This window comes from Zeus faber (assembly GCF_960531495.2).
Source record: "Zeus faber genome assembly, chromosome: 16".
Classification (NCBI taxonomy): domain Eukaryota; kingdom Metazoa; phylum Chordata; class Actinopteri; order Zeiformes; family Zeidae; genus Zeus; species Zeus faber.
Genome location: NC_137202.1, coordinates 1014464 through 1039799, shown reverse-complemented (window position 1 = coordinate 1039799; position 25336 = coordinate 1014464). Strand labels below are relative to the sequence as shown.

At 43.8% G+C, this 25336-nt stretch overlaps 1 protein-coding gene across 2 annotated transcripts; it reads left to right on the top strand.

Moving 5' to 3' along the window:
* The first annotated feature begins 5 nt into the window (after window positions 1-5).
* On the top strand, window positions 6-23848 carry LOC307241885 (sphingomyelin synthase-related protein 1-like). Of its 2 annotated transcripts, none has more exons than XM_080016139.1 (6): window positions 6-41; window positions 10345-10992; window positions 11197-11292; window positions 12268-12385; window positions 18942-19092; window positions 22181-23848. In XM_080016139.1, exons 2-6 carry the CDS (start codon window positions 10349-10351, stop codon window positions 22483-22485), a joined length of 1314 nt encoding a protein of 437 aa, XP_079872265.1. In that variant the 5' UTR covers window positions 6-41; window positions 10345-10348; the 3' UTR covers window positions 22486-23848. The 2 variants fall into 2 exon arrangements, with proteins under 2 accessions (XP_079872265.1, XP_079872266.1); XM_080016140.1 differs by lacking the exon at window positions 6-41 and adding an exon at window positions 10071-10202.
* Window positions 23849-25336: the final 1488 nt, after the last annotated feature.

Sequence of the window (25336 nt, the reverse complement as noted above, 5' to 3'; positions counted from 1 at the left end):
CACGGGCGACGCAGGAAAACACCGAGGGACGGCAGCGAGTGGTATGTGGGAGATAATTCACCATAACTTCAAATAGAAACAATACAAAAAAAGGTTGCTCCATAATGGACGTGGATGTTGTGGATGTGTTGCTGTTGTAGTTCAAGAGTTTATCAAGTTTATATCCATGATTTAGTCGAATGGAGTTTATCGTAGTTGTAGCATCGGAGCCATGGCCACAACAATGGAAATCGAACCACAACAACAACAACAACAGTAAACCCAGTTGAATAGTCTATGGGTCCTTTGTTGGGTTCTCTGGCTCTCTCTCCTCCTTTCTCCAAGTGGTTGTCGCTGTGACTCACTGTCACGCAGGAATCCAAAAGTAAAGAGAAGTTGCGGGAGAGTCTTTATTATTTCCTGGTATTGCAAAGTTTCCGAAAGGAGCTGTCCCTCCCTTAAAAAAAATGCTTGAGAGAGATCGGCTGAGGTAGGCTAAATTCAGTAAATTGTTCTTGCAGATCCTTAATAAACCAATAAAGCGTTTATAAAGTTCAAGTTCAAGTCAAGAGATTATTTGTCACATACATATACGTACCGTCATACATTTACTAGTGCTGCTGAGTGTTGCTAGCATAGTGACACAACCTCACTATATACAGTATCTGTGAATTTAAAGTGGTAATCCGTAAGATTACGCTATTAATTATTTTAGCTGTCACTTTATAAGAAACAAGCATTCGATTTCTTTGGGTAAGGTATGTGCTCCTCTCTATGCTGTTTCCATTGTTGATGGCGGGATCCGCCCTTCTGTGAAGGCTGCCCTACCCGAATGGAAAAAATATCCTCACCATCTCAAGTTACCAAGAAAAAGAAAAAAAATTATAGGTCAGAGGGAAGCAAACTTTTGAGAAAAGAAAGTGACCCTCCTAATCCTGGATGTTTTTAATGGAGCTCTGGGACTGGGTTGTTTACTCCGCCCAACGCAGACAATCTTATGGATTTCCATTTTAAGGAAGTTCTTATTGATCTCTGTGTGTCACGCCGTTGAACTCAGGCACTTTCACCAGCCACCCATACACCATGACCTGATTTAGATTCCTTCTGGATTGCAATTCCATCCTCACATTGCAATGTGTGCATCTCTAGTTTTATTCCACACAATTTCACAGGCTGCTAGGCGCTGTTATTGCCACATGCTATAGTTAAAAGCCGGACCGCATAACCACAAATTCAAAATTCACAGGATCATCTCCTTGTCATCCTAAAGCAACCTTGGTCTGTAATTCTGCCTCAACAAGTACTGCAACTTTAAAAAAACATACAAACAAAAAACCTGTCACTCTCCCACTCCCACTTCCACTCACCCAAGCTCATTATTTTAAATCTACTTACATGCATTGAATAATGTTATTTCCCTTTGAGTACTATTTGAAACAGTTGAGGAAGAAAACTGCTGATGATGGGATTACTGATGATGATAATGACAATGATGATGATGACAAGTCTCTGTGTACTGTCAAAGAAACATGTGCTGTTGCTCAAAGATATTAGGCTGATAATTGCAGACCTTTGGAATACAAGTGCTGAAAATCAGTGCTTTAGTAAGCTTCTCCTTATCAGTAGGTCAGAGGGTAGCAGCAAGGATAAAGGCATATTTCATTAACAGCAGAATCCCTGCTGATTGTCACCACAACATTTCCAAGGTGATATTGAAGTTGACCAATGTTTTAGGGAACAGGCTCATGCACTTTTCCCTTACACAATACTGCACATAATACTTTGTGTCTGTGTGTGTGTAGTACAGTTAGTTACACTCGGTGAGGGTGAAGTCCAGTTTGTTTGGGAAGAGCAGGTGTTACAGAAATTGGTCGGTGGTTCAGTCGTGGTTTTATATGGGTTTTAGTTAATAATCAGCACTATTGTATATGCTAAATGTGTGTAGCTTGGAGTGTGGAACTCAGGGTTATAATCTTTGCTGTGTGGTGGCTAAACTGTGGATCCTGGGCGGGGTTAATCAGACACACCACATTCACATATCATCAGCAAAGCGCATGCAGATGGGATCTCTTCCAGAAACTTCTCTCAGTATGCTCCAACCCTCGAGCCGCTCACTTCCTCCTATCTCCGTTCGTGACTTTAACAGTCCATTTGTCATCCACTTTTCCATGTCGTTCTATTTCCCTCAGAATACAATAATATTTCCGTCATCTTTATCCCAACAGCACTCAAACAACAATAATTTCAGCAATAATGCTGCAACACAAAATACAGTGCACACGAGGAGGAAACAGACAAGTCTTACCACGTCCCAGACAGTCAACACTAATACAGACTTTCAAAATGGCTCCGCACACCTTAGTTCCTATGGGTCCTGTTGACTGGCCAAGTCGTGGGTCAGACGATGAGCCGCGGTTCAGACCATACAACAAACCCCCATACTCTCACAGATTCCATTTAAACACAAAACACAACAATAATTCATACAACTCTTAACACAAAGATTGGTAGGCTGGTACTGAAAGGTAGGGCTTTTGGTTCTGTGACAATTCCGCTGCTGGGAGATTGTTGATAAAACAAACTCTGTGAATGATGCTAGTGAGCAGATAACAATTGGCTCTGCACTCTTGGTTGGAAGGAGAAATATAGATTAGACAATTACAGAATACAGAATTATTTAGCGCTAGATAAAAAAAAATTGAATAAAAGAACAAAGAATAAACCATGGCCTGTACTCACTATATTCTAAGAATTGTATCACTATATCTAGAGAGCTATGATATCATCTTATGTTCCTCTGACCTGGACACATGCCACAAAGACTCACAAACTTATTTGACACTTTTGGCACAACGACGGAATAGTTAAAAGACCACTGACTGTGGACCTGAGAGTTCTTGCTGATTCGTGTATAATTAGCATTTATTTTATATACTGAGGTGCACGGCCATTTATAGCTTTATTGACAAGTAGCAGAATTTTTAAATCAATTTTAGTTTTAACGGGGAGCCAATGTAGATATCTAAAAACAGGTCTGATGTGTTTTAACTTTTATATTCTGTGATGTCAGTGGGAGCGAGGAGTGTGGCTTAATTGAATGGGGAACAGCGTTGGATTTTTAGGTTTGGCATGTCAAGCAGTCACACATGATAACGCAAAAATCTTTGTGGTGTCATTTGTGTTGGTTTACGAGTTTGTAGGATCAGTTCTAATTTAGAATAGAAATATGCCACCGGGCAGAGTTTTCCCCCATGGGGTTGACACAGCATCGATAGCACATATCGGTGCTGTGCTTTTGATCCACAAACTGAGCAAACGGGAGTCTATAGTCAGGGAAACCGAGTGTGGGTGCGATGGTAAGGGAATGTTTCAGATCAGTGAAGACCACCCGAGGTGGGTGGGTGGGTGTGGGTGTGTGGGTGTGTGGGTTTGTGGGTGTGTGGGTGTGTGGCTTGGGTCGATCCCTGGGGTCCCCTCCTCCCGGCGTCAACTCTGATAATGTCCAGATTCCCCTGTTTGACCCCAGTTGCCCTGTGGTCGTCTCTTTGGTGCCGTGGGACAGGCGCGGGCCTAGTGTCCTTCCTGGATGCGATAGCAAGTGCTGCAGCCTAGGTTGACCTCCTAGGCCTCGGTGATTGAGACGGCTTCCACGGAATCCCTCGCCTTGTTGGGTCTGGCCTGAGGTGTTTTGCTGAGGCTGTGATGGACTTTGCTGACCTTGAGTGAGTGCCTGAGTGAGCATGGTCGTCTGGGTCTGGGACTCACGTTGTTTCTTTTGATCTTGTTTGCGGTCTTTGTCCCTTTGGTGGGTCTCATAGGCGTATTCAGTGTGGAGGATGATGTCAGCAACATGTCACCAAGTGGGAACATCTGTCCATTGATGAATGCGGACCGTAGATGAGTCTTATCTGGTGTGAGGGGAGGTGCCCCCATGTTTCCAGGTTTCGCCAGTCCACTGTGGTTGTGGAAAACAACTTTCAGGCGTCAGGCGTAGGCTTGTGGTGTCTCGCCATTGTCGCTGTCAAGGTCGACCACTAGTAAGTATGCGTTATGATAGGCTCATCGCTAATGACGTCGTTGGGTAAATTTGGAGGTTGACGCCATACAGGAAGATGGGAGTCCAGGTCCAGATCCAGGGGCGTTCCCGCCGGTAACATAGGATACAAAGAAATACATTGATTAGCATCATAGGGTGGTGGTGATACTTATAGGATTCTTTTGATTCCTTAACTTGTTGATCCTTTTGCAGCGCTTTACTATTCCTGGTACCCATCGTGAAATTCAGTCAACAGTCCCGGACTGCATTCTGTACGCCACTCTATTAGACCCGCGAGGTCTGCGCCCTTAAGACCCGTGAGGGCGATTTCACCGCAGCTGTCTCGCAGTCACCGACTGCTATAGTACTATATCACCAACTGTGGCTTTTTATTTTATTTTATTTTTTATTTTTATTTTTATTTTATTTTATTTTTATATTCTATACAGTCGTCACTATATTTAACGGTTTCGTCTGAACTTCGATTGTAAATTTGAGAATAAGGTAACCAATGTCTTCACTTTTAGAGAAAAATAAAAATACAATTATAAAAATAATTAAAACCCGTATCATAAAATAAATCCTGAATTTAAAATTTTAAAAATTTTAATTTTAGAATAAGAAACCTTCTTTCAAACACTCCACATCTGTCTTACCCAGCTCTCAGGAACGATGATCGAGGCAGCGCCCCAGAGTCCCACCGAAGAACGGTCCTCCAAACGAGGATTTTAGTCTATGCCGGCTCCGTCGTCGATGGTCCCCCTGGACGCAGCTCGATCCTTTTCCGTGATGCCAAATTGTTACAGCAATTAAAGGGTCGTTTTAATCTGCAGTTTGTCATTCGGTGGTCTTAAATAAAGTGGCAGACAGACGTTGGTTTTACTTGTACAAGAGTCGGATCAGAGATGTGCTAAGGAGCAGCTCTCTGGGTCCACCAGTTTATTTTCAGGGAGTCAGAGAATATATGCTCAGTTCGACGTCACAGATACAGAGAATATAGGCAAGCTTTGAGGATGGGGAAAGCTTTTTGGCAGGAACCCAAGGGAGGACACAATCTAAATGGTTTGTGAAAGAATTAACCCTGTTTGCTAAAATAAAAGTGTGTGACTGGAAGCTACATGAAGTTGTGTTCTTCATTGTGTGTGTGTGTGCATATATGTTTATCTGATTACATGGATTTAGATATATTGTTACACAAGCAGACAGTTCATCTTTACTGTATTAATTCTTCCACCCAGAGAGAGAGGCAGGGGGTCCCATCGCTCAATATCCTGCTTCAGATTAGATAATAGGGAATGATAGTTGGCTGCATATAGATCTTTATAGTATGTGTAACCCATACTCCAAGGTACTTGAATCTCTTGGGGCTGATTTTGAAGAGAAATCAGGCTTAAGGCATCCAATCAGCACCAAGAGGCATCAGCTCACTTTTCTGAATGTTAACTTTCTAGCCAGATATTTTGCCAAATTCCGTACGTAAGGCCATTAATTTGGGACAACTCCAAAGGGGTTGCGATATGTACAATAACATATTGTCCGCGTAAAGCAAAACTTTATGCTCTGATCCATCACGCTGGATTCCCTTGATATCGGCATTTTGCCTCAGAGCTAGAGCAAGTGGTTCCATGGCAAACGCAAATAGAGGAGATAGTGGAGATAAGGACACCCCTGTCTTGTGCCGTGTTGGAGCTCAAAGTAGGTGGAAAGGTTATTGTTAGTGTGAGCTTGTGGCCAAATCCAAACATCTCCAGTGTGCTGAAAAGATAGCCCCATTCCACCCGGTCGAATGCCTTTTCCGCAACTAGTGAAAGCACTACCTCTGGCGCCCTTGGAGAAGGGCCATAAAGTATATTCAAAAGACGTCCGATGTTAAAAAAAGAATAGTGGTTCTTAATAAAAACCTGTTTGGTCAGAAGATATGATGGAGGGGAGAACTCCCTCCAAGTGACGCACCAGGACTTTAGCAAGGATTTTTAGCATCTGTATTTATAAGAGAAACTGGACTAAATGAGCCACATTCACGAGGGTTTTTGTCTTTCTTGAGGATTAGAGCGATAACTGCCTGGCGCATGGTTGGAGGTAGGGATTTCAATGAAAGTGATTCTTCAAAGACTGATAGTAATAAAGGGGAGAGTTGGTTTGAGAATTTTTTGAAGAATTCTGTGGGGTAACCATCCGGCCCCAGAGATTAGCCACTTTGCATAGACCTAATTGCTGAGGCTATCTCCGCGGCTGAGAGTGTACAATGACTGGTAAAAAGTTTGGAAGCATGAGTTAATTTTTAGGCTGTCCGTGCTTTTTGAGCCTTGCTGATGATTGCAGGAATAATTTGTCGCGTTGTCAGGAGATCAAACTCAGCCTGCAATGACATACGCTTTTTCATCATGTCAGAGGGCAGATGGCTATATACCCTATCCATCTCCAGTATCTCATCCGCCACCTCTTAAAGGCGTGCAGTGTTTTTTTTTATTTTTATTCACACAATATGGGTGGGTGGATGATCTGGCCCTGTAGATATACCTTTAGCGTCTCCCATATAGTTAAGGAGAACATTCCTGGAGTTTGATTAATATGAAGGAATAGTGTGATCTGAGACGTGATGAATTAGGTGAAGGCTTCCTCTGACAGGAGCAGAGGGTTTAGTCTCAAAGGCCGGTAACTGGACTGTGTATTAGGGATACACATTTTCATATGTAAGGGGCCGTGATGAGAAATGGCTCCTTTTTATGGCTCAATAATCACAATTGATAACGAGAGGAAAAGTCTTTTATCCAGGAAAAAATAATCTATACTGGAGTAGGTCTTATGGACTGAGGAGTATCCTCTGGAAGTAGTATTACGGAACCGCCACACATCAGCCACGCCATATAATTTTAGAAAAAGCTGAATTGAGTGTGCTGATACGGCGATAGTGGCGCCGCCCCTAGCGGTCGCCTGCGCCGGCGCTCCGGTTACTTTCTTGCTCTTATTACATTTCACTGCATATATGTATGGAAGTATGTATATGTATGTGACAAATAAAAATCTTGAATCTTGAAATCTTGAATCTTGATTTGGACAGGGAAGTCTTTTTGGGTGAGCTACGGTCCAAGACAGGAGAGAATGTACAGTTTGTGTAACTGCCAAGAATCAGGTGGTGCAGTGTCATGTTTGGTAAACGGGAGAAAAGATTGGAGAAGAACGTGGGGTTATTCCAGTTTGGCTAAGATGGCCGGAAACGTATAAAGTTTCCCCACCACAATAACATAGCGCCCTGTGGGGTCTGCCTATACGCTTCTCATTGTAAATGGTGTATTTTCATCAATGAGCATGGCTGCTCATCTAGCTTTTGAGTGGAAGTTAGAGTGATACAGTATGTCTGTCCTGCCCACCCCCCTCTCAGTCGAAAATGGTCTGTTGTACATAGATGGGTCTCCTTGAGAAATGCAATATCTGCTTTGAATTGTTTTAAATGTGTAAAAACCTTTCTGCGCTTCACTGGATGGTTAAGTGATTTAACATTGCAACTCACTAAGTTGACCAAGCAGCTTTCCTTCGGTGACTGGGAGTATTCGTGTCAGTTACGTTAGTCGTGAACAGTTGTGTACCTGAAATCTATAAAGGTCAAGGCGTAACAGTAAGTGAAAAGTAAAACAGACATCTGGCAAGTTAAGTCGTATAGATGAGCTTGTCTGGCATCCCCCCACCTCCCCCCAACAAAACCTTCAAAAACATGGTGAACATACGACCCTTCCAAAACAAATCCACACATATAGTGTTTGTGTTGGAAAACACTAGAGCAAACCGGTCAAGCTCCCACCGAACATCTTACATGAAAGTTTTTTAGATAGCGCATTATGATATATTAGAAACTTCTGCTGCATAATGAAATAAGACAAAAACCAAACTAAAACTGGTAGGGAAAAAAAACAATGATAATGTGCTTATACACATGTCGCCCCGTCAAAGTGAGCCCTGTAATGCCTCAGAGCATTGCAAGCTAAATGGCTGTGGGTGAGCAGTGCTGTATACAAAAATAAATACAATTTGAAGAGAAATAAATTTTTGATTTATTTAGTTACTTTTCTTAATCTATTCATTTTTAAAGGCATATAGGAGGCTCTGATACATCACAAAGCGACCTACCTGCCCCACCCCTGATTAATATAGACAAATAAGTTGTTGCCCCCTTGGGGTATAATATAACAGAAGAAATAGTGATATGAACTATACTGCATAATAAAATAGGACTGGAACTAATAGCCTTAACAAGAGCAGTGATAATGTGTTTAAACAAGTATTGTCCGGTCAAAAGTTGGCCATGGAATGAAACAGAGCATCACTGTCCTGTAACTGAGGGTGACCTGCCTCTTATGCCCAGAAATAAAAATAGATAAAAGGAGAGGAGAGGAAGCATTAACCGCTACCGAAAAACAGTCCTCTGTTCAGGCCAATTTCACCTCCCACCTCCTTTTAATGCAAAAGTAAATTATTTCGCACTTGGGGCAAGATTTAAATTGGGATATTGTATTAGTACATAAAGCTCAGTCTCATCATCAAACTCCAACCTCTGTGGTAGAGATGATATTCTTCTTAACGTGGACCGTCGCTTTGTTCGCGTCAGTGAACTCCTTTTCTTCTCAGTTGTGCGTGATGCGGAGTCGGCTGGGAACACAATGCCAAACCGGACGCCCTGGCGATTACGGAGCAGCTTCCTAACCTCTGTGAATACAGCCCTGGCCATTGCGACGCTTGCAGTGTAGTCTGCAAAGATAGCAATTGTCTCCCCGCTGACCCGAAGCGAAGTACGAGTGCACGCACGGTTCAGCACCTCGACACAGTCTCGATAGTAGTGGAGTTAAACTATGATGGCACATGGTTTCCCATCTTTGGAGCCAGGCTTCTGTGTGAGCACTCCACAAGCATGTCTTTATCCAGCCCGTAGCGCTTCCCTCAGGAGCTTCGACTGTGCAGGAGAGCTCGATTCATTCGTCTCAGCTACCCCCAGTATCCTGATGTTGTATCTCCTCATTCTTCCCTCCATTTCGTCACATTTCGCTTGAAGCGTGGTCATCCCTGCTTTCAAGTCAGTCACCGTATTCTGTAAAGTTGCCACCTTGTCTGACCATGTCGACAGTCCGCCTTCCACCTCTTTCATTGTCGTCTTCATTTGGTCCATCTCAGAACGGATCGCCATCGTATTGTTTATTTCTATTTTTACCGCTTGTAGTTCACTCTTGAGGAAGTCGAAGTCCTCGGAAAGTGCATTTTTCGGTTCTGATTTTATCACCGCTGAAATGTCCGCCTTTAGCGAGAGCAGGATCTGTGATTTCAGAACTTCAGTGTCCATCTCCTGGATGTCTAGCGGAGGCGGGGTCCTTCGAGTGGGGGGGCCTGTGGAACTCGATGTTTTGGCAACGTTGGGCCCAGTACTGGATGGTCGGTGAATTTATATTTACGCAGATTTGATGCCATCAATCTGCATAGACTATCATCTGACTTTAAGAAATACGTTCGGGGCAGAATTTACAATGCTTTGTAATGAAAAGCGCTTATTAACTTAATAAAACAGAAGTTCAGCGGGAGCTCAAATCAAAAGCGTCCTACTCCATCGCCAGCTCAACAGCGCCCCCTGCATTTAATTTACTCTGTTTCTTGCTGCTGATCCATTGCGGTTGGGTTGGTCGGGTTTATTTCCCACTTTCAGCTCCATATCTGTTGAATTACTGGACATTCTGGTCAAAGGAAAGGGAAACCGCCACTGGTGTGTGAAGTCCGCGTCGAGACACACGAGCGCACCGAGAAATATTCCCGTTACTGGTAATATTTCTCGCTAATGTGTGTCACTGTGCAACAAACTGGATGAACTTATATTGAATTTTATTGCTCATCACATGTGAATTGACTGCTAATGTTAGCCAAAACATTTATAACCAATTATTTATTTATAAAAAAAAATTCCAAATCAAATGGCAATTTCAGCATTCAAATAGTGATATAAATTTTTTATATTCAAATTCTATTTAAATTTTAAATTTCGTTCCTGCAGCCCACACACTACACTGTCCCGGCCATGGCTGCTTTAAGAGTGCCAAGTATCCTACTGAAGTCCATGTCAGCAGGTCAAGTCCAGTCTGTATCTGCAGGAAACTAAGAAGCTGTCTTCGTCACTGCCCAGTCAGCTGAGGAGATTACGTCTCAAAGTGAGGTCAGGCTGATTCCCAGATTAGATGTGTAATGTTTCTACTGTACCTGTGACAGCAAGCACTTGTTCATGTATGTCTGTCTGAAGCTTTTTTTCCATTGCAACATTCATTTTATTCATGCTGTCCTGCTCTGTCGGTCTGCAGTGCTATGGCACCTTCTGAGGCTTGTGTGAGTATCTGGAGCTGCAAGCAAGTGGCCCGATGGCTGAGGGATGAAGGCTTTGGGGAGTATGTGGAGCTACTGTGTACCCAGCACCGCCTGGATGGCACCAGTCTGTTGGCTTTGACCGAGGCCGACCTCCGTGGCCCTCCGCTTGGCCTCAGCGTTCTGGGGGACATAAAGAGGATGGCCCTCGCCCTTCGGCAGCTCCAGAGACGGAACCAGGCCCAGCTGGAGGAACTTGGTCTCAGCCCAGCAGAGAGCTTTTCTGCTGGGCTCACGCTGGCTTCTGCCCGGGCTGAGTGGAGCTGTAACGGAGCCGACAGGAGATGTAATGGAGTAGACAGGAGATGTAATGGAGGGGATGGTCTGAGTAACGGGAACGGGCCTCGCCTCAGGGACAGCGACCGTGCGCTCCCTGCCTCAGGAGGCACGCTGTGCCATACCCATGCCAACGGGCGAAGCAGGCAGAACCTGGCTGGGCGACTGGACCCAGAGCTGTGGAAAACGGTCATCAGCTCCATCTATGTTATGTTTGTTTTTGGATTTACATCCTTCATCATGGTCATTGTGCACGAGCGTGTCCCGGACATGAGGACGTATCCACCTTTGCCGGACATTTTTTTGGATAGGTATAAAATTTACCTTTTATTCTTCCCGTTGCATTTATTTAACTTAAGGAAATATTTCCCTGCATTTTTCTTCTATATATTGTGCAATATGCCAGGGCCCACAGGTCCCACAGGTCAAGTATATCTTTGTAAGCTTCGATATCTAATCTACTCACTAAAGTATGTGGGTTTTTGTCCTTGTCTGTTTTGTTTGTCCTCTGATAGTGTTCCCAGAATTCCTTGGGCATTTGCAATGGCCGAAGCCTGCGGCCTGATCCTGTGTTATATCTTTCTGCTGATTCTTCTTCTTCACAAACACAGGTAGCTTACTCCCAGAGTTAATAGTATCATTGCTGCAGTTTATGTGCTGCTGCCAGTTAAACTGTAACTAATATTTACATAGATGATGGATTTGTTTCTTGAAAATATATTCTGGAACCTTTCCTTTTTTTTTTTTCCTTGATCCCATGTAGCCGGTGTATTTTTTCCATTTTGAAAAATTAGTCAGTGGCATTATTTTGCAAAACAAATAAGGAAACCATCAATTTTTTTTCCTTTAATTTGCATATTCAATCCAACTACATTAGAACAATACAAGGTGTGTCCACACATTAATATTCAATCAGCGTAACTTGCAAAATATGTTGTGACAGTTCCGCCTGCCACATGCCATTCAAGTGGCGTTTTCAGGGCCCTCCAGCACAGAAACCCAGACGATGGGGTTGAAACACACCAGTTTATTGTAGTGAGTGGGAAAGGTGGAACAAGCCCCTGAGCAGATGGACATGTCATGACAAGGGCTCCTCTCCTGTGTGTGTGTTTGTGGGGATTGGGGTTTTACCTGTTCGTTGATTAGTCTAATGAGCAACAGGTATAGAGCCACCCTCACCCTGGGCCCAAATTACTTAGACCCAGGACAGGTGTGGCTGCTAAAACCACACTATCCCCACACCACATATGTGTTTGTAGTTAACATGTGACTTAATAGTAGTCTATGGCCCACTATCATATATGTAATTATTAATTTGGCCCCAGACAGGAAAGAGGTTTCCCACCCCTGGTATAGTTTCCTTGCTAATACATAGAGTAACAGTAGTGTTTTTCTGTATTTAATTGTTCATATCACTTCTCTCCTCTAATTCATATTACCAAAGGGCACAGAGAAACTCTGGACTATTGTATTTATCAAACATCTCAGCAATGGACTGTAATTTCATCTCATAAGGACAGGTAATAACACCAGTGATGTATTAGTCTGTTTGGTTTTTAATTTGAAAGTGTATGTGTCCGTGTCAGGTCCATTCTGCTCCGTCGTCTGTGCTCTCTGATGGGGACGGTGTTTCTGCTGCGCTGCTTCACCATGTTCGTCACCTCGCTGTCTGTGCCCGGGCAGCACTTGCAGTGTGCGAGTAAGGTGAGACACAAATATATGTAACGCAAAATAAACTCTTGATATTGAGTTTACAACACCACAAAAACACTTTGCCTACTTCACTTTATTTATTCCTGTTGGGAAATTCATATCATGCTGTTGTTCAGTGTTTCCCAAGCCACCCCAATGTGACAACCATGTCGAGCAATATTCCCCACAAAAATATGGGGAGAATCGCGAACCCGCTTGTGATCTCGAAGTTTGAAATCGAATGCTCATTTTTATCGATTTTTGAATCGGAATCGTGAAACCCCTACTGATTACTGGAAAAAACCCAAGTTTACACTGCGAGTGGCACTTCCTTACACAACGTAGCTTCCTGTCAGTAACTGGACAGGAAGCTACGTTGTGTAAGGAAGTGACCCTTCTTATGTCCCATCCTCTCGGACTCTTTTCTTAAAATGTCATAGAAAGTCCAGTAAAAAAGGTTATTTGGCCTCAATTTGTCGCTTAAAGGTGTGTATATATATGTCCCCATATCTCATTGTATTTTTCTCCTTCATCAAACTCCACATAAAAACACTCTCATTTTCCCACCAAAAGGGCACATGTTTATCAGTGGTTGCCATGGTGTCCGGTGTTTATCTTTCCAAACAACTCTTTCGGGTCAAATCTATGCGGTGGAATTGCTGGGTTTTGTGGCACGTGCTCAGTTTGGATACTCTGATCATTTAAGGTGTTTATACGCCACAATAAATGGAATGATTGAAGAAATACAGGTCTGTTGATTGGGTCGTGTTTGCAGCTATTTCCAGTTGAACACTGATTAGAGTGCAAACAGACTGCGTTAAATATTCCCACAGCAATACCACTATCCTGTTAACCACTACAAGCATGTAGAACAGTAGGCTTGTTCCAGTTCCAATCGGCGATCGCTGGGCATGCATAGAGCGTAATGTGATGCGGCAAATGCGGTCGCCCTGTTACAGAAGTGCAGCATTTATTATTCACAAGTAAAGTAGACACACAAAAACATCTAGATTTTACTAAATCAAGCCCCATAGCAATGAAAAGCAATGGGGTATGTGCAGCGTGGATCAGTGAGGACACATCGTTTTTTGGGGGGTTTTTTGGAATGTGACTGAATGGGACAGTCCCTTAACATAGTTGTGTTTAAAAAATGTTGTTTAATACAAGTAGGAAACAAACCAAAATATTATTGTACTGTTGTATTGTTGGAAAGTGCCAGGCTTGGGAAGGATTTCACTATCATGGAGTCGGTCTGAGTGAACTGATTCTGTCCTCCGATGACTTGCGTGCCGAATAGCAATGGCTTCAGTGCGTTTCTCTCATAATTAATCAGCTGGGCTTGAGTTTTTTGTGGGTCGGTTGAAAGGTTTGGTGATACAAAATTAAGAAAGGAGATAAGAAAACACAATTCTTCAGCTTAAAATATTAATTTAAAAAAAGTCTTTAAACTCGAGTGAGTTGCCAAGGGTGAATGGCCCTCAGTAACTTGGCCAATGGCTCCTTTTAAACACCCAACAGGAGAGGAGGAGTTTGGGTGACTCCCTTCTCAAAATGGCAGAGGAGGTGGTGTTTTGTACATCTTTTTTCTTATTGGCTATTAATACTTTCTAACTAGGGAATGTAACTTCCTAACGCCGAGTTCAGACTATATGATTCTGGGCTGATTTGCCACTCGCCGGCATAGCGCGCTCCCATGAGTGACGAGCACGTGGTGTGACCTTCTCACGATGCAATCCAAGTGCTCGCTGACGCCTGAGTGATATTAAGCAGGTTTAATATCTGGTTGTGTCGGGATCGAGTCGGGAGTGACACAACAAGCTACAGCCAGAAACACACAACATACCTTCTTCTCAAGGTTCAACTTTTCTGCTTTTTAAATTTTTTTTTGTTTTTTGCAGTGATCAAGAATATAAGGAAAAATAAATAATCCTGTCCCACGCATCGTACCGTGTCATTTCCAGTGTCACTTCTCATGTGTGTTTTCATGAAAAAACGTAGTTTGGAGACCAGGCAGACTCATCGGGGATTCCTCCTGGTGAAAGATCTTGTAATGTGTGACGTCCTGTCACCGATCAGTCACATAGTGTGAAACCACAAGACTTCACGATTCCCGATCACAAGAAAGATAGTTGTGTAGTGTGGACAGTACAGCGATCTGACGACTTTGAAAGTCCTGTCATGTGCTGATGGATTCACACAACAATATGTTCGGGGGGCGGGCATCTCTGGGGAAGAGATTCCAGAGAAGACAATCGTGCTTATATCCGCTACAGGAGTCTTACAGGTGGTAGTAGTAAGGAGTATGTTATAACGCACAATATACACCGGTCAGCCACAACACTAAAACCACCACTAATTACCATTAATATTGTGTATCCCCCCTCGTGCCATCAAGTCAGTTCTCACCCATTGAGGCGTAGACTCCACCAGAACTCTGAAGGTGTCCTGTGGTATTTGGCACTAAGACAGATCCTTTAAGTCGTGTAAGTTGCGAGGTGGCGCCTCCATGGATCAGGCTTGTTGTTCCAGCACATCCCACAGATGCTAGATTGGATGGGACTAGGGATGCAAATTTAAGGGAATTTCCTTAATGGATAGTTGTTGACTATATCAAGTGAGAGACATTACTCAATGCAGTTGTACATACAAGCTCAAAGATAGGCTAATAGTGGACACTTGCACACACTGCAGGCCAAAGTTGCCCAAATCCGATGTTTTTTTTTTTTACTCAGATGTGACTCAGTGTGAAAACCACAAATCACAGGGAGTCTGATGTTTTTTTTAATTCGGAATTGGGCCACTTTCATATGTGTTGCTAAATCGAATACATGTATGATTTTTTTACAATGTGGCCTCATTCTAAACAGTCAAATCAGAATTCATGTGACTTTTACCTCACTCTAGAGTAGGGCTTCCTTTTTGGTGTGCGTGCGTGCGAGCGTGCATGCATGTGTGGTTGTCACCACTCTACCTGTGAGACCAATAATAAATGATTCTTTATTCTTCTCAATCATGGAAGTCAGTACTTTTTTTTTTTAAAGCATTTTTCTTTCAATAATTTGTGGGATTGCTGTTGATTGACTTAAAAAAACATGATGTTAGCTTTCTTTGCACACTGTAAGATGAACCGCTTTTTCTGGTTGTTTTCAGAGTTAGCCATGCACAATAAGTGGAAGTGCTCTGAAGTATTGTTACAGTGCCTTTGGAGCCAGAGTCTGGTGAGTTCCAGGTGTCAACCCATATAAATGGAAGCAGAAAGAAAAGGATCCAGCCGCTTCGGGGTGCGCTGTAGGACGGTTGCACTCACGATGGCGCCACATTCAACTTATAGTTTTTTGTATATCTGACCTACCTCATACTTTAGGGTCATTTGGCGGCTTAAAGTGTAGAATCAGAGCTTCCAAACAAAGTGTCACTTGTGCAAATCAAGCAAATATTTTTAAACCTATGACTTGTTAATGACAAGGGTGTGGCAAACTGTGTTTCCGAGATACCTTCAAAGTTTTACCCACACCAGGTTCATTCAGCCAGCTCCCAGAATGCAAATGGGGTTGGCGGACAAACAAAGCCTCATGGCTAATTAACATATTGCTGAATGGGCCAATCACAAACAGTTCAGCAACACACAACAAATTTTGTTTTTAAAAAAGCTTTTATTTAACAGTAGGAATAAACATTTTTTATTAAAGTGCAATTATTTTGGAGTTTTAAAGTATGGACAACACAACAAAATGTAGAGTATCAATATTATGAGTCTCAGAAAATCAGAAATCTGAAAATCTGTCACCAACAACGTATTTCATCACGTCATCAACTTCTTCCAGTGTAATAACAATGGACGTATCATCGGTCTCCTCCGGTGCTTCTGGAAAATATTCTGTTTCATCGTCACATTAAGTTTGAAATCCGCTGTTTGAAATGTTCTCCAAGTTCAGAGTAATAACAGATTCAGCAACACTGTCGTTCTCTGCGTCGCCGTCAGAGAATTGGCTTTCATCGCGGAAAATGAAGTCCAGTACGCGCTGCTAACACTGATTTTTGATCTATCGCACTGGGCAGATTAAGGCCCGGGATATGCTTCAGAGCTTCCGCCACCCACTCCGCATAATCCATAAAGATACCGAGAAGAACGTTTTCACAGACAAGTGAGAACGTCCCCGGGCTGCACTTTAACCGTCTATTTACGGGAGTAACGTAGGTGCGGGACGTGAAGGGTTCCTCTTCTTCGCCGTTTCACAACCATGGTGTTTAAAGTAGTACGATTTAAAGGTTGAATTCTATCAAAACGGTTTCACATTGTGAATTCATATCACATGGAATATGGATGAATAATCTTCACCTGGACTCTCGCTTAAAAGGAAACCATCGGTCATCGTTGTTCAGTGCTGTTCTGCGTCTCGGTAAGTAAACTGCGTTTCCGCATGTAATTTAACGGGAATATTTAACTCCACAGTTTAACATTTTTCTACTATTTATAAATCAAACTCAGTTTTGAAAATATGTTGAGAGATAAAAAAACACAAAGGAACACGAATCTGGAAAAATCTCATCTTCCTTCAAGAAAGGTTTTTTCAACTTATTTGGCTGCTCCTGGCGATTTTAGAAATGCGCGAGATGGCAGCTTTTGCTGTGGTGGGACACATATTATTGTTTATTAACAATAGGGGTCCAGCCCGCAGGGAGGCATCATTTTTTATCAACACACACAATGTCACTGGACCCGGCCGGGTTCCCTGTCATGAGGTTGCCGGGACTCAGCCAAAACCTCAGGCAGTCTTGACACTCCCGTGTAATGGTCAGCACCCAGGAGAGGTCCCTGGCTGGACGTACCTGCTCTTTTATAAACCAGTGTTGCAGGGGTCTCATCCGAAACAGACCCAATGGGACTGCAGCTGAGGAAGACGCCATCAGCTCCAGCAAGCCCATGACCTGACGTGCCATGGCGACCTTGCACAGGGACAGCACAGGAGCTGCAGTGACTACAGTCAACCTCCTTGTCGAAGTCAGTCATGTACAGTGGGGGAAATAATTATTTGATCCCTCACTGGGAGGGATCAAGTTTTTTAAGTTTGCCCACTGACAAAGAAATGAACAGTCTATAATTTTAATGGTAATTTTTGGGAGGTTTATTTTAACAGTGAGAGACAGAATATCAAAAAGAAAATCCAGAAAATCACATTAAATAAAAGATATAAATTATTTTGCATTTCATTGAGTGAAATAAGTATTTGATCCCCTATCAAAACATGACTTAGTACTTGGTGGAGAAACCCTTTGGCAAGTACAGAGGTCAGATGTTTCTTGTAGTGGATTACCGGGTTTGCACACATCTCAGGAGGAATTTTGTACCACTCCTCTTTGCAGATCCTCTCCAAACCTTTAAGGTTTCAAGGCTGTCGCTTGGCAACTCCAAGCTTCAGCTCCCTCCACAGATTTTCTATAGGATTAAGGTCCAGAGACTGGCCAGGCCACTCCATGACCTTAATGTGCTTCTTCTTGAGTCACTACTTTGTTGCCTTGGCTGTATGTTTTGGGTCATTGTCGTGCTGGAAGACCCATCCACAACCCATTTTTTGTGTCCTGGCTGAGAGAAGGAGGTTGTCACCCAGGATTTCACGGTACATGGCCCCATCCATCTTTCCCTCGATGCGGTGAAGTCGACCTGTCCCCTTAGCAGAGAAACACCCCCAAAGCATAATGCTTCCACCTCAATGCTTGACTGTGGGGATGGTGTTCTCGGGGTCGTAGTCAGAATTCCTCTTCCTCCAAACACGGTGAGTCACATTGATACCACAGAGCTCGATTTTGGTCTCATCTGACCACATCACCTTTTCCCAAGCATTCTCTGAATCATTCAGGTGTTCATTCGCAAACTTCAGACGGGCCTGGCAAACTTCATACATGTCCCTTCTTGAGCAGGGGGACCTTATGGGCGCTGCAGGATTTTAATCCATTACAGCGTAGTGTGTTACCAATGGTTTTTCTTGGTGACTGTGGTCCCAGCTGCCTTAAGATCATTAACAAGCTCCCCCTGTATAGTTCTGGGCCTCACCTTTCTCATGATCATTGATACCCAACGAGGTGAGATCTTGCGTGGAGCCCCAGACCGAGGGAGATTGACGGTCATTTTGTGTTTCTTCCATTTTCGAATAGTATATATTTTGCTATATATTTTGCTATATATATAATATATATAGCAAAATATATTTGTAAGTTTACAAATAATTTTTTGTACTGTATTTTTGGAAGGTGTTTTATATTTACAGATTACAAACAGATTACAGTGACACGGATTGTCCATCTGTTCACACAGGTAATATTAAGACAAATCTGTCTCCTTAGTCACAACAAGCTCAACTTTCAGTGTGAAAGTTGAGCTTGTTGTGATGAACATGGAGCTGCTCTTCTGGAGTGATTGGAATGTTTTCATGGCACACCCAGTGATCTCTCTCAGCATGGTGGCTGAAACACATTGCTGTAGCTGCTGCTGTTATTACTGTTAACCATGTTATGTTTGAGTCAGGATTACCGTTGCACATGTCTGACGGTGAAACGTTTCCTCCCACAGATGTACGGTGACACCTGGGGCAAGGTGCAGAGGGCCCTGGCGATCTGGAGTGGCTTTGGAATGACTCTGACTGGCGTCCACACCTGTGGAGACTACATGTTCAGCGGGCACACCGTAGTCATCACCATGCTCAACTTCTTTGTCACAGAATGTAAGTCAAGTCGAGTTTATTCATGTAGAACTTAACCACAGTGCAGTCTCAAAGGGCTTCACAAGCTTCATATTTCACATAGAAATCAACAGCACCCCCTAGTCCTAACCTCCATCCAGTCAAGGAAACCCTCCCAGAAAACCCCTTAGGGGGGGGAAAAAAAATAAAAAAAAAAGAGAAAAAGAGACCTTGAAAAGCAATCACAGAAGGAGGAATCCCTTTTCCAGGACGACCAGGATGCCATGGATGCCGAGTGGGCAACGTTAATAACAATGTGACAAGTATTGTACAATACACTATCCAATCTTCATTTAGACAGTCTATTGTCTGGTGCACAGCGCCGCAGGTAAGGCGCCCAGGAGGCATCCTGATCAGATGCCCGAACCACCTCAACAGGCTCCTTCGACGCGAAGGAGCAGCGGCTCTACTCCAAGCTCCCTCCGGATGTTCGAGCTCCTCACCCTATCTCTAAGGCTAAGCCCAGCCACTCTACGGAGGAAACTCATTTCGGCCGCTTGTATTCGCGATCTCGTTCTTTCGGTCACTACCCAAAGCTCATGACCATAGGTGAGGGTTGGGACATAGATGGACTGGTAAATTGAGAGCTTTGCCTTCCGGCTCAGCTCCCTCTTCACCACAACGGTCGGGTACAACGCCCGCATCACTGCTGACTCCGCACCAATACGCCTGTCCATCTCACGCTCCATTTTCCCCTCACTCGTGAACAAGATCCCGAGATACTTGAACTCCTTTACTTGGGGCAGCAACTCGCCCCCAACCCAGAGGGAGCAATCCACCGTTTTCCAGCAGAGAACCATGGCCTCAGACTTGGAGGTGCTGACTCTCATCCCGACCGCTTCACACTCGGCTGCAAACCGTCCCAGTGCGTGCTGACACGGGACACGGTCAAAAGCCTTCTCCAGGTCCACAAAACACATGTAGACTGGATGTGCAAACTCCCACGAACCCCCCAGCAACCCTGCAAGGCTAAAGAGCTGGTCCACTGTTCCATGTACAGGACGGAATCCACATTGCTCCTCCTGAATCTGAGGTTCGACAATCGGCCGGAGCCTCCTTTCCAGCACCCTGGAGTAAACTTTCCAGGGGAGGCCGAGCAGTATGATACCCCTATAATTGGAGCACACCCTCTGGTCCCCCTTTTTAAAAATGGGAACCACCACCCCGGTCTGCCACTCCACAGGTACTGTACCTGACATCCACGCGACACTGAATAGGCATGTCAGCCAAGACAGCCCAACAATGTCGAGAGCCTTCAGCATCTCAGGGAAAATCTCAACCACCCCCGGCACCTTTCCACTGAGGAGCTTTTTGACTGCCTCAGTGACCTCTGCCAAGCATATGGACGAGACTTCCGAGTCTTCAGACTCTGCCTCTTACCCTGAGGACATTTTGATCGGTTTCAGGAGCTTCTCAAAGTGCTCTTTCCACCGCCCAACAATATCCCCAGTCCGGGTCAGCAGTTCTCCCCTCCCCGGCTGAACACAGCCTGAGCCAAGTCCTGCTTTCCCTTTCTGAGTCGCCGGACAGTTTTCCGACAGACTTTCTTGAGGCCAACCGAAAGTCCTTCTCCATAGCCTCGCCAAACTCCTCCCACACCTGGGTTTTTGCTTCAGTGACCGCCGAAGCCGCAGCCCTTCTAGCCTGCCAGTACCTGTCTGCTGCCTCGGGAGAACCCTGGGCCAGCCAAGCCTGAAAGGCCTGGCTGGCCCAGACTCCTCCTTCTTCAGCTTGACAGCTTCCTTCACCGCTGGTGTCCACCAACGGGTTCTTGGGTGACCGCCATGAAAGGCACCGACTACCTTCAGACCACAGCTCCTAGCAGCCGCCTCTGAAATGGAGGTTTTGAACATGACCCACTCGAATTCCATGTCCCCAACCTCCCCCGTGATGCGTGAAAAATTCTTCCGGAGGTGGGAGTTGAAGACCTTGCAAACAGGGGCATCCACCAGGCATTCCCTGTTCACCCTCACTACACTTTTGGGTTTACCAGGTCTGTCTGGCAGCCTCCCCCGCCATCTGATCCAACTCACCACCAGGTGGTGATCAGTTGACAGCTCTGCTCCTCTCTTCACCCAAGTGTCCAAGACATATGGCCGCAGATCTGATGACACGACAACAAAGTCAATCATCGATCTTTGACCTAAGGTGGTCTGGTACCACGTACACTTATAAGCCACCCTATGCTCGAACATCGTGTTCTTTATGGCCAATCCATGACTAGCACAGAAGTCCAATAACAAAGAACCACTCGGATTCAGATCAGGCAAGCCGTTCCTCTCAATCTCCCCCTTCCAGGTTTCTCCATCGTTGCCCACATGAGCGTTGAAGTCTCCCAGTAGAACTATAGAGTCCCTAGACGGAGCCCCTTCCAGGACGCCACCCAGAGACTCCAAGAAGGCCGAATACTCTGAACTGGTGTTCCGTGCATAAGCACACACAACACTCAGAGCTTTCCCCTTAGCAACTTGTAGTCGCATAGAGGCGACCCTCTCGTTCACTGGGGAGAACTCCTAACAGAGCGGCACTCAGCCGGGGGCTCATGAGTATCCCCACACCTGCCCCGCGCCTCTCACCCTGGGCAACTCCGGAAAAGGAGAGAGTCCAGCCCCTCTCCAGGAGTTTGGTTCCAGAGCCAGTGCTGTGCGTAGAGGTGAACCCAACTATATCTAGTTGGTACCGCTCCACCTTCCGCACCAGCTCTGGCTCCTTCCCCGCCAGAGAGGTGACATTCCACGTCCCTAGAACTACTCTACGTTGTACTCTACCTTTGCCCGCCGCCCGGCTGACATTGCACCCGACCCCAACGCCTATCCCTGCAGGTGGTGGGTCCACAGGGTGATTTCTTATTTTATTTTTTTACTTCCTCTGACATAAATAAAAATAAAGTTATTTTATTTTAACATTATTTTATTTTTAAAAAATCGTTATTTTTTTCCTATTTTTTCTTTTTCATCCTTAATGCTAAATGCACCGAACCTCACCCTGACAAATTCCTCTGACAGTTTATGTAAATGCACCTGGCGGAATTAACTCATCTCTGTAGTATAAACCTGTTGAAATTCCACAGACACGCCCAGAAGCTGGAACCTGATCCACACCATCTCCTGGGTGCTAAACCTGTTTGGAATCTTCTTCATCCTGGCGGCCCACGAGCATTACTCCATCGACGTGTTCATCGCCTTCTACATCACCACGCGCCTCTTCCTCTACTACCATACGCTGGCCAACACCCGCGCGTACCAGCAGAGTCGCCGAGCGCGCATCTGGTTCCCCATGTTCTCCTTCTTTGAGTGCAACGTCAACGGACCGGTGCCAAACCAGTACAACTGGCCGTTTAGCCGACCGACCTTCATGAGGAGTCTGATCGGATGAAGTTTTTTCTTTTTTTCTTTTATTTTTCTGAACGTTATGAAACATTTATTGTTGGATTTTATTTACCCTATTGCTGCTGACCAAAATAATCAAATGTGTTTTTGTTGTTTTTTGGGGGAGGAGTTGGCGGGGCTTTGAGCTGCTGGTACGAAATCTTGTAGCCAGAGCACTGTGTTTTTGAAAGGACCATAAATACAGTTTTGGTGAGTTTGCTTGACACCGGTGTGGTCGTCTAATACTAAATCTGCCTAATTGATCTTTTTTTTTTTTAAATTTGCATCATTAATGGCTTCACATGGTTCACTTGGGTTTTGTGTTATTTTCTATGAAACGAAGGGGAGTCAACAACCGCAGGTGTCACATTGTCGTAGCCGACGATTTTGGGCGGCTGTTTTGGGGACGGCACAGACTGTTGAGTGAAGTCAGCAGAGCCCCGAACAAGGGAGTCATTATTATTGGTGGCGGATATGGAAGAGAACAGGCTGTTTTTGTCTCTTGTTCCAAGAATTTTTCTGCCACCTTTATTTTCACTTTGTGTCCTGATGGCTTCTCTTAAAACCCCAGGTGTTGCCTAGAGTTATTGATCCTTTGGACAAATCGGAGGAGTTTGTTATGCCAATTAGCCTGCTTTTATCATTGTGTTATTTATAATTTAGTATTTTTGTGATGATCAATTCTGCAATTTGTTTTACAAACAGATGTATGTGAGGGGCTTTTTTGTAAAGCTTTCAGTGTTCAGAGGTGCAATGCTGAAGTCATGACTCTTAGGGCAGCGTTGCATGTTGAACGGTTCAAAATGAGATTTCTTTCAATGTATTGCACAAAAAAACACATTCCTTGTCACTCGTTAAAAGTTGAAAACCAAGATCTCTCAGTTGATACTCGGGGAAACCCTTGTGTTTACACTGCAATTATTATCATCAATGTGCTTATTTTTATTTTTTTTTCGACTGTGCAGGTTGATCTGAATAATTGTTTACAAGTTATATATTTATTTGCGGTACTACTAATGGGTTTTTTGCCTTTAGGCTGTAAGGCTTTTTATATTCCAGAGTAATCATTTGGTCTGGGGCCCTGATCAGTGTTGTTTTGTTTGCACTTGTGTAATGAGACGGATAATTAAAGAGGTCAGCATTCCGGCCTCCTCCCTGCTTCACTGTGTCTGAGAATCGGATTAAAAAAAACATATTAATGTCAATATCACCGGTTACTAAGTCATAATGCAGACAGGTGCGGCTTTGTCTGTATCCTTTAGCCTGTTTCCTTTCTCCCCGGATCTAATTTCTCCACACCTTAAAACAAACATATATAACAATCTGATTGACATTGTACTAATGATGATTAGTGATACGCGATGGTGTACGTGTGGATATAAAAGCTGTGTCGAAAAACTCTCTTCAGAAAGCTTCACTTCACTTCTTCAGATGGTGAGTACTTTTCTTCCTTAATTTCAGAATATTTTAAGAGATTTCTTAAGGCAGAGGCATTTGAATATAGATTGAAAAGTCTGGGATGTAATTTTCTTTATCTTCATATATATATATTTTTTTGTTATATATGATATATTTTTGGGTTTTGAGGACAATTTTCAACTCAATCCATTGCTATTTTAAGCTTTCCTAAAATTGTTCTCTGTACACTGAGTATTCGATAATTGAAGGGAATTTGTAATGTATGGCTTTTACGCATACTTCCTTTCAATGGTATCTGGATCACAAAGTCAGTTGTTATTCTTTTGTCATTATTCATGTTTAATTTGATCTGTGTCTCCTACTTCCAGCATTCCCTCCATGTAATTGGCTGCCTGTTGGGCCTGGCTGCACTGTGTGAGTCTGCCTGCTTTTTCGAAGGCTTGGTAATTGGAGATTTATACCCCCCCCGTGAGTCCAACCAGGCTTATCGATGCCAGTGGCAGTGGCACTATATGTGAGCACCAGGCTGGTGCACTTTGCCAGGGTCAAAAAACAGAACTTTATTACCTTCCTTACTGGGATGAGGGGACTCTTGAGTGCATTTTCTTACATCGTCTACTTTCCCTGGCGTCGGCAAATTGGTGCCACGCTGAATAATTCTTCAACCGAATACACAGTATTTTTTTACATGAATTTTCCTCGTTCGATTGTTTTGTTGGTTAATAAAAACGACTGCTGTCTCAAAGTTACCCAGAAACAGCCATGCAGGAACAAAAAATAAAAATTATAAATATATATATGTGTGTGTGTGTGTGTGTGTGTGTGTGTGTGTGTATGTGTGTGTGTGTGTGTGTGTGTGTGTGTGTGTGTGTGTGTGTGTGTGTGTGTATATATGTGTGTATATATATATATATATATATATATATACACAGTGGGGCAAAAAAGTATTTAGTAAGCCACCAATTGTGCAAGTTCTCCCACTTAAAAAGATGAGAGAGGCCTGTAATTTTCATCATAGCTACACTTCAACTATGAGAGACAGAATGGGGGGAAAGATTCCAGGAAATCACATTGTAGGATTTTTAATGAATTAATTGGTAAATTCCTCGGTAAAATAAGTATTTGGTCACCTACAAACAAGCAAGATTTCTGGCTTTCACAGACCTGTAACTTTTTCTTTAAGAGGCTCCTCTGTCCTCCACTCGTTACCTGTATTAATGGCACCTGTTTGAACTCGTTATCAGTATAAAAGACACCTGTCCACAACCTCAAACAGTCACACTCCAAACTCCACTATGGCCAAGACCAAAGAGCTGTCAAAGGACACCACAAACAAAATTGTAGACCTGCACCAGGCTGGGAAGACTGAATCTGCAATAGGTAAGCAGCTTGTTGTGAAGAAATCAACTGTGGGAGCAATTATTAGAAAATGGAAGACA

Bases quoted from the DNA above. Each gene is read 5' to 3' on its own strand.
- LOC307241885 (XM_080016139.1), top strand. From the start codon at position 10,349: ATGGCACCTTCTGAGGCTTGTGTGAGTATCTGGAGCTGCAAGCAAGTG. The intron at 11,293-12,267 runs GTAGCTTACTCC...TGTCCGTGTCAG, and splicing joins CTTCTTCTTCACAAACACAG to GTCCATTCTGCTCCGTCGTC. The intron at 19,093-22,180 runs GTAAGTCAAGTC...GAAATTCCACAG, and splicing joins CAACTTCTTTGTCACAGAAT to ACACGCCCAGAAGCTGGAAC.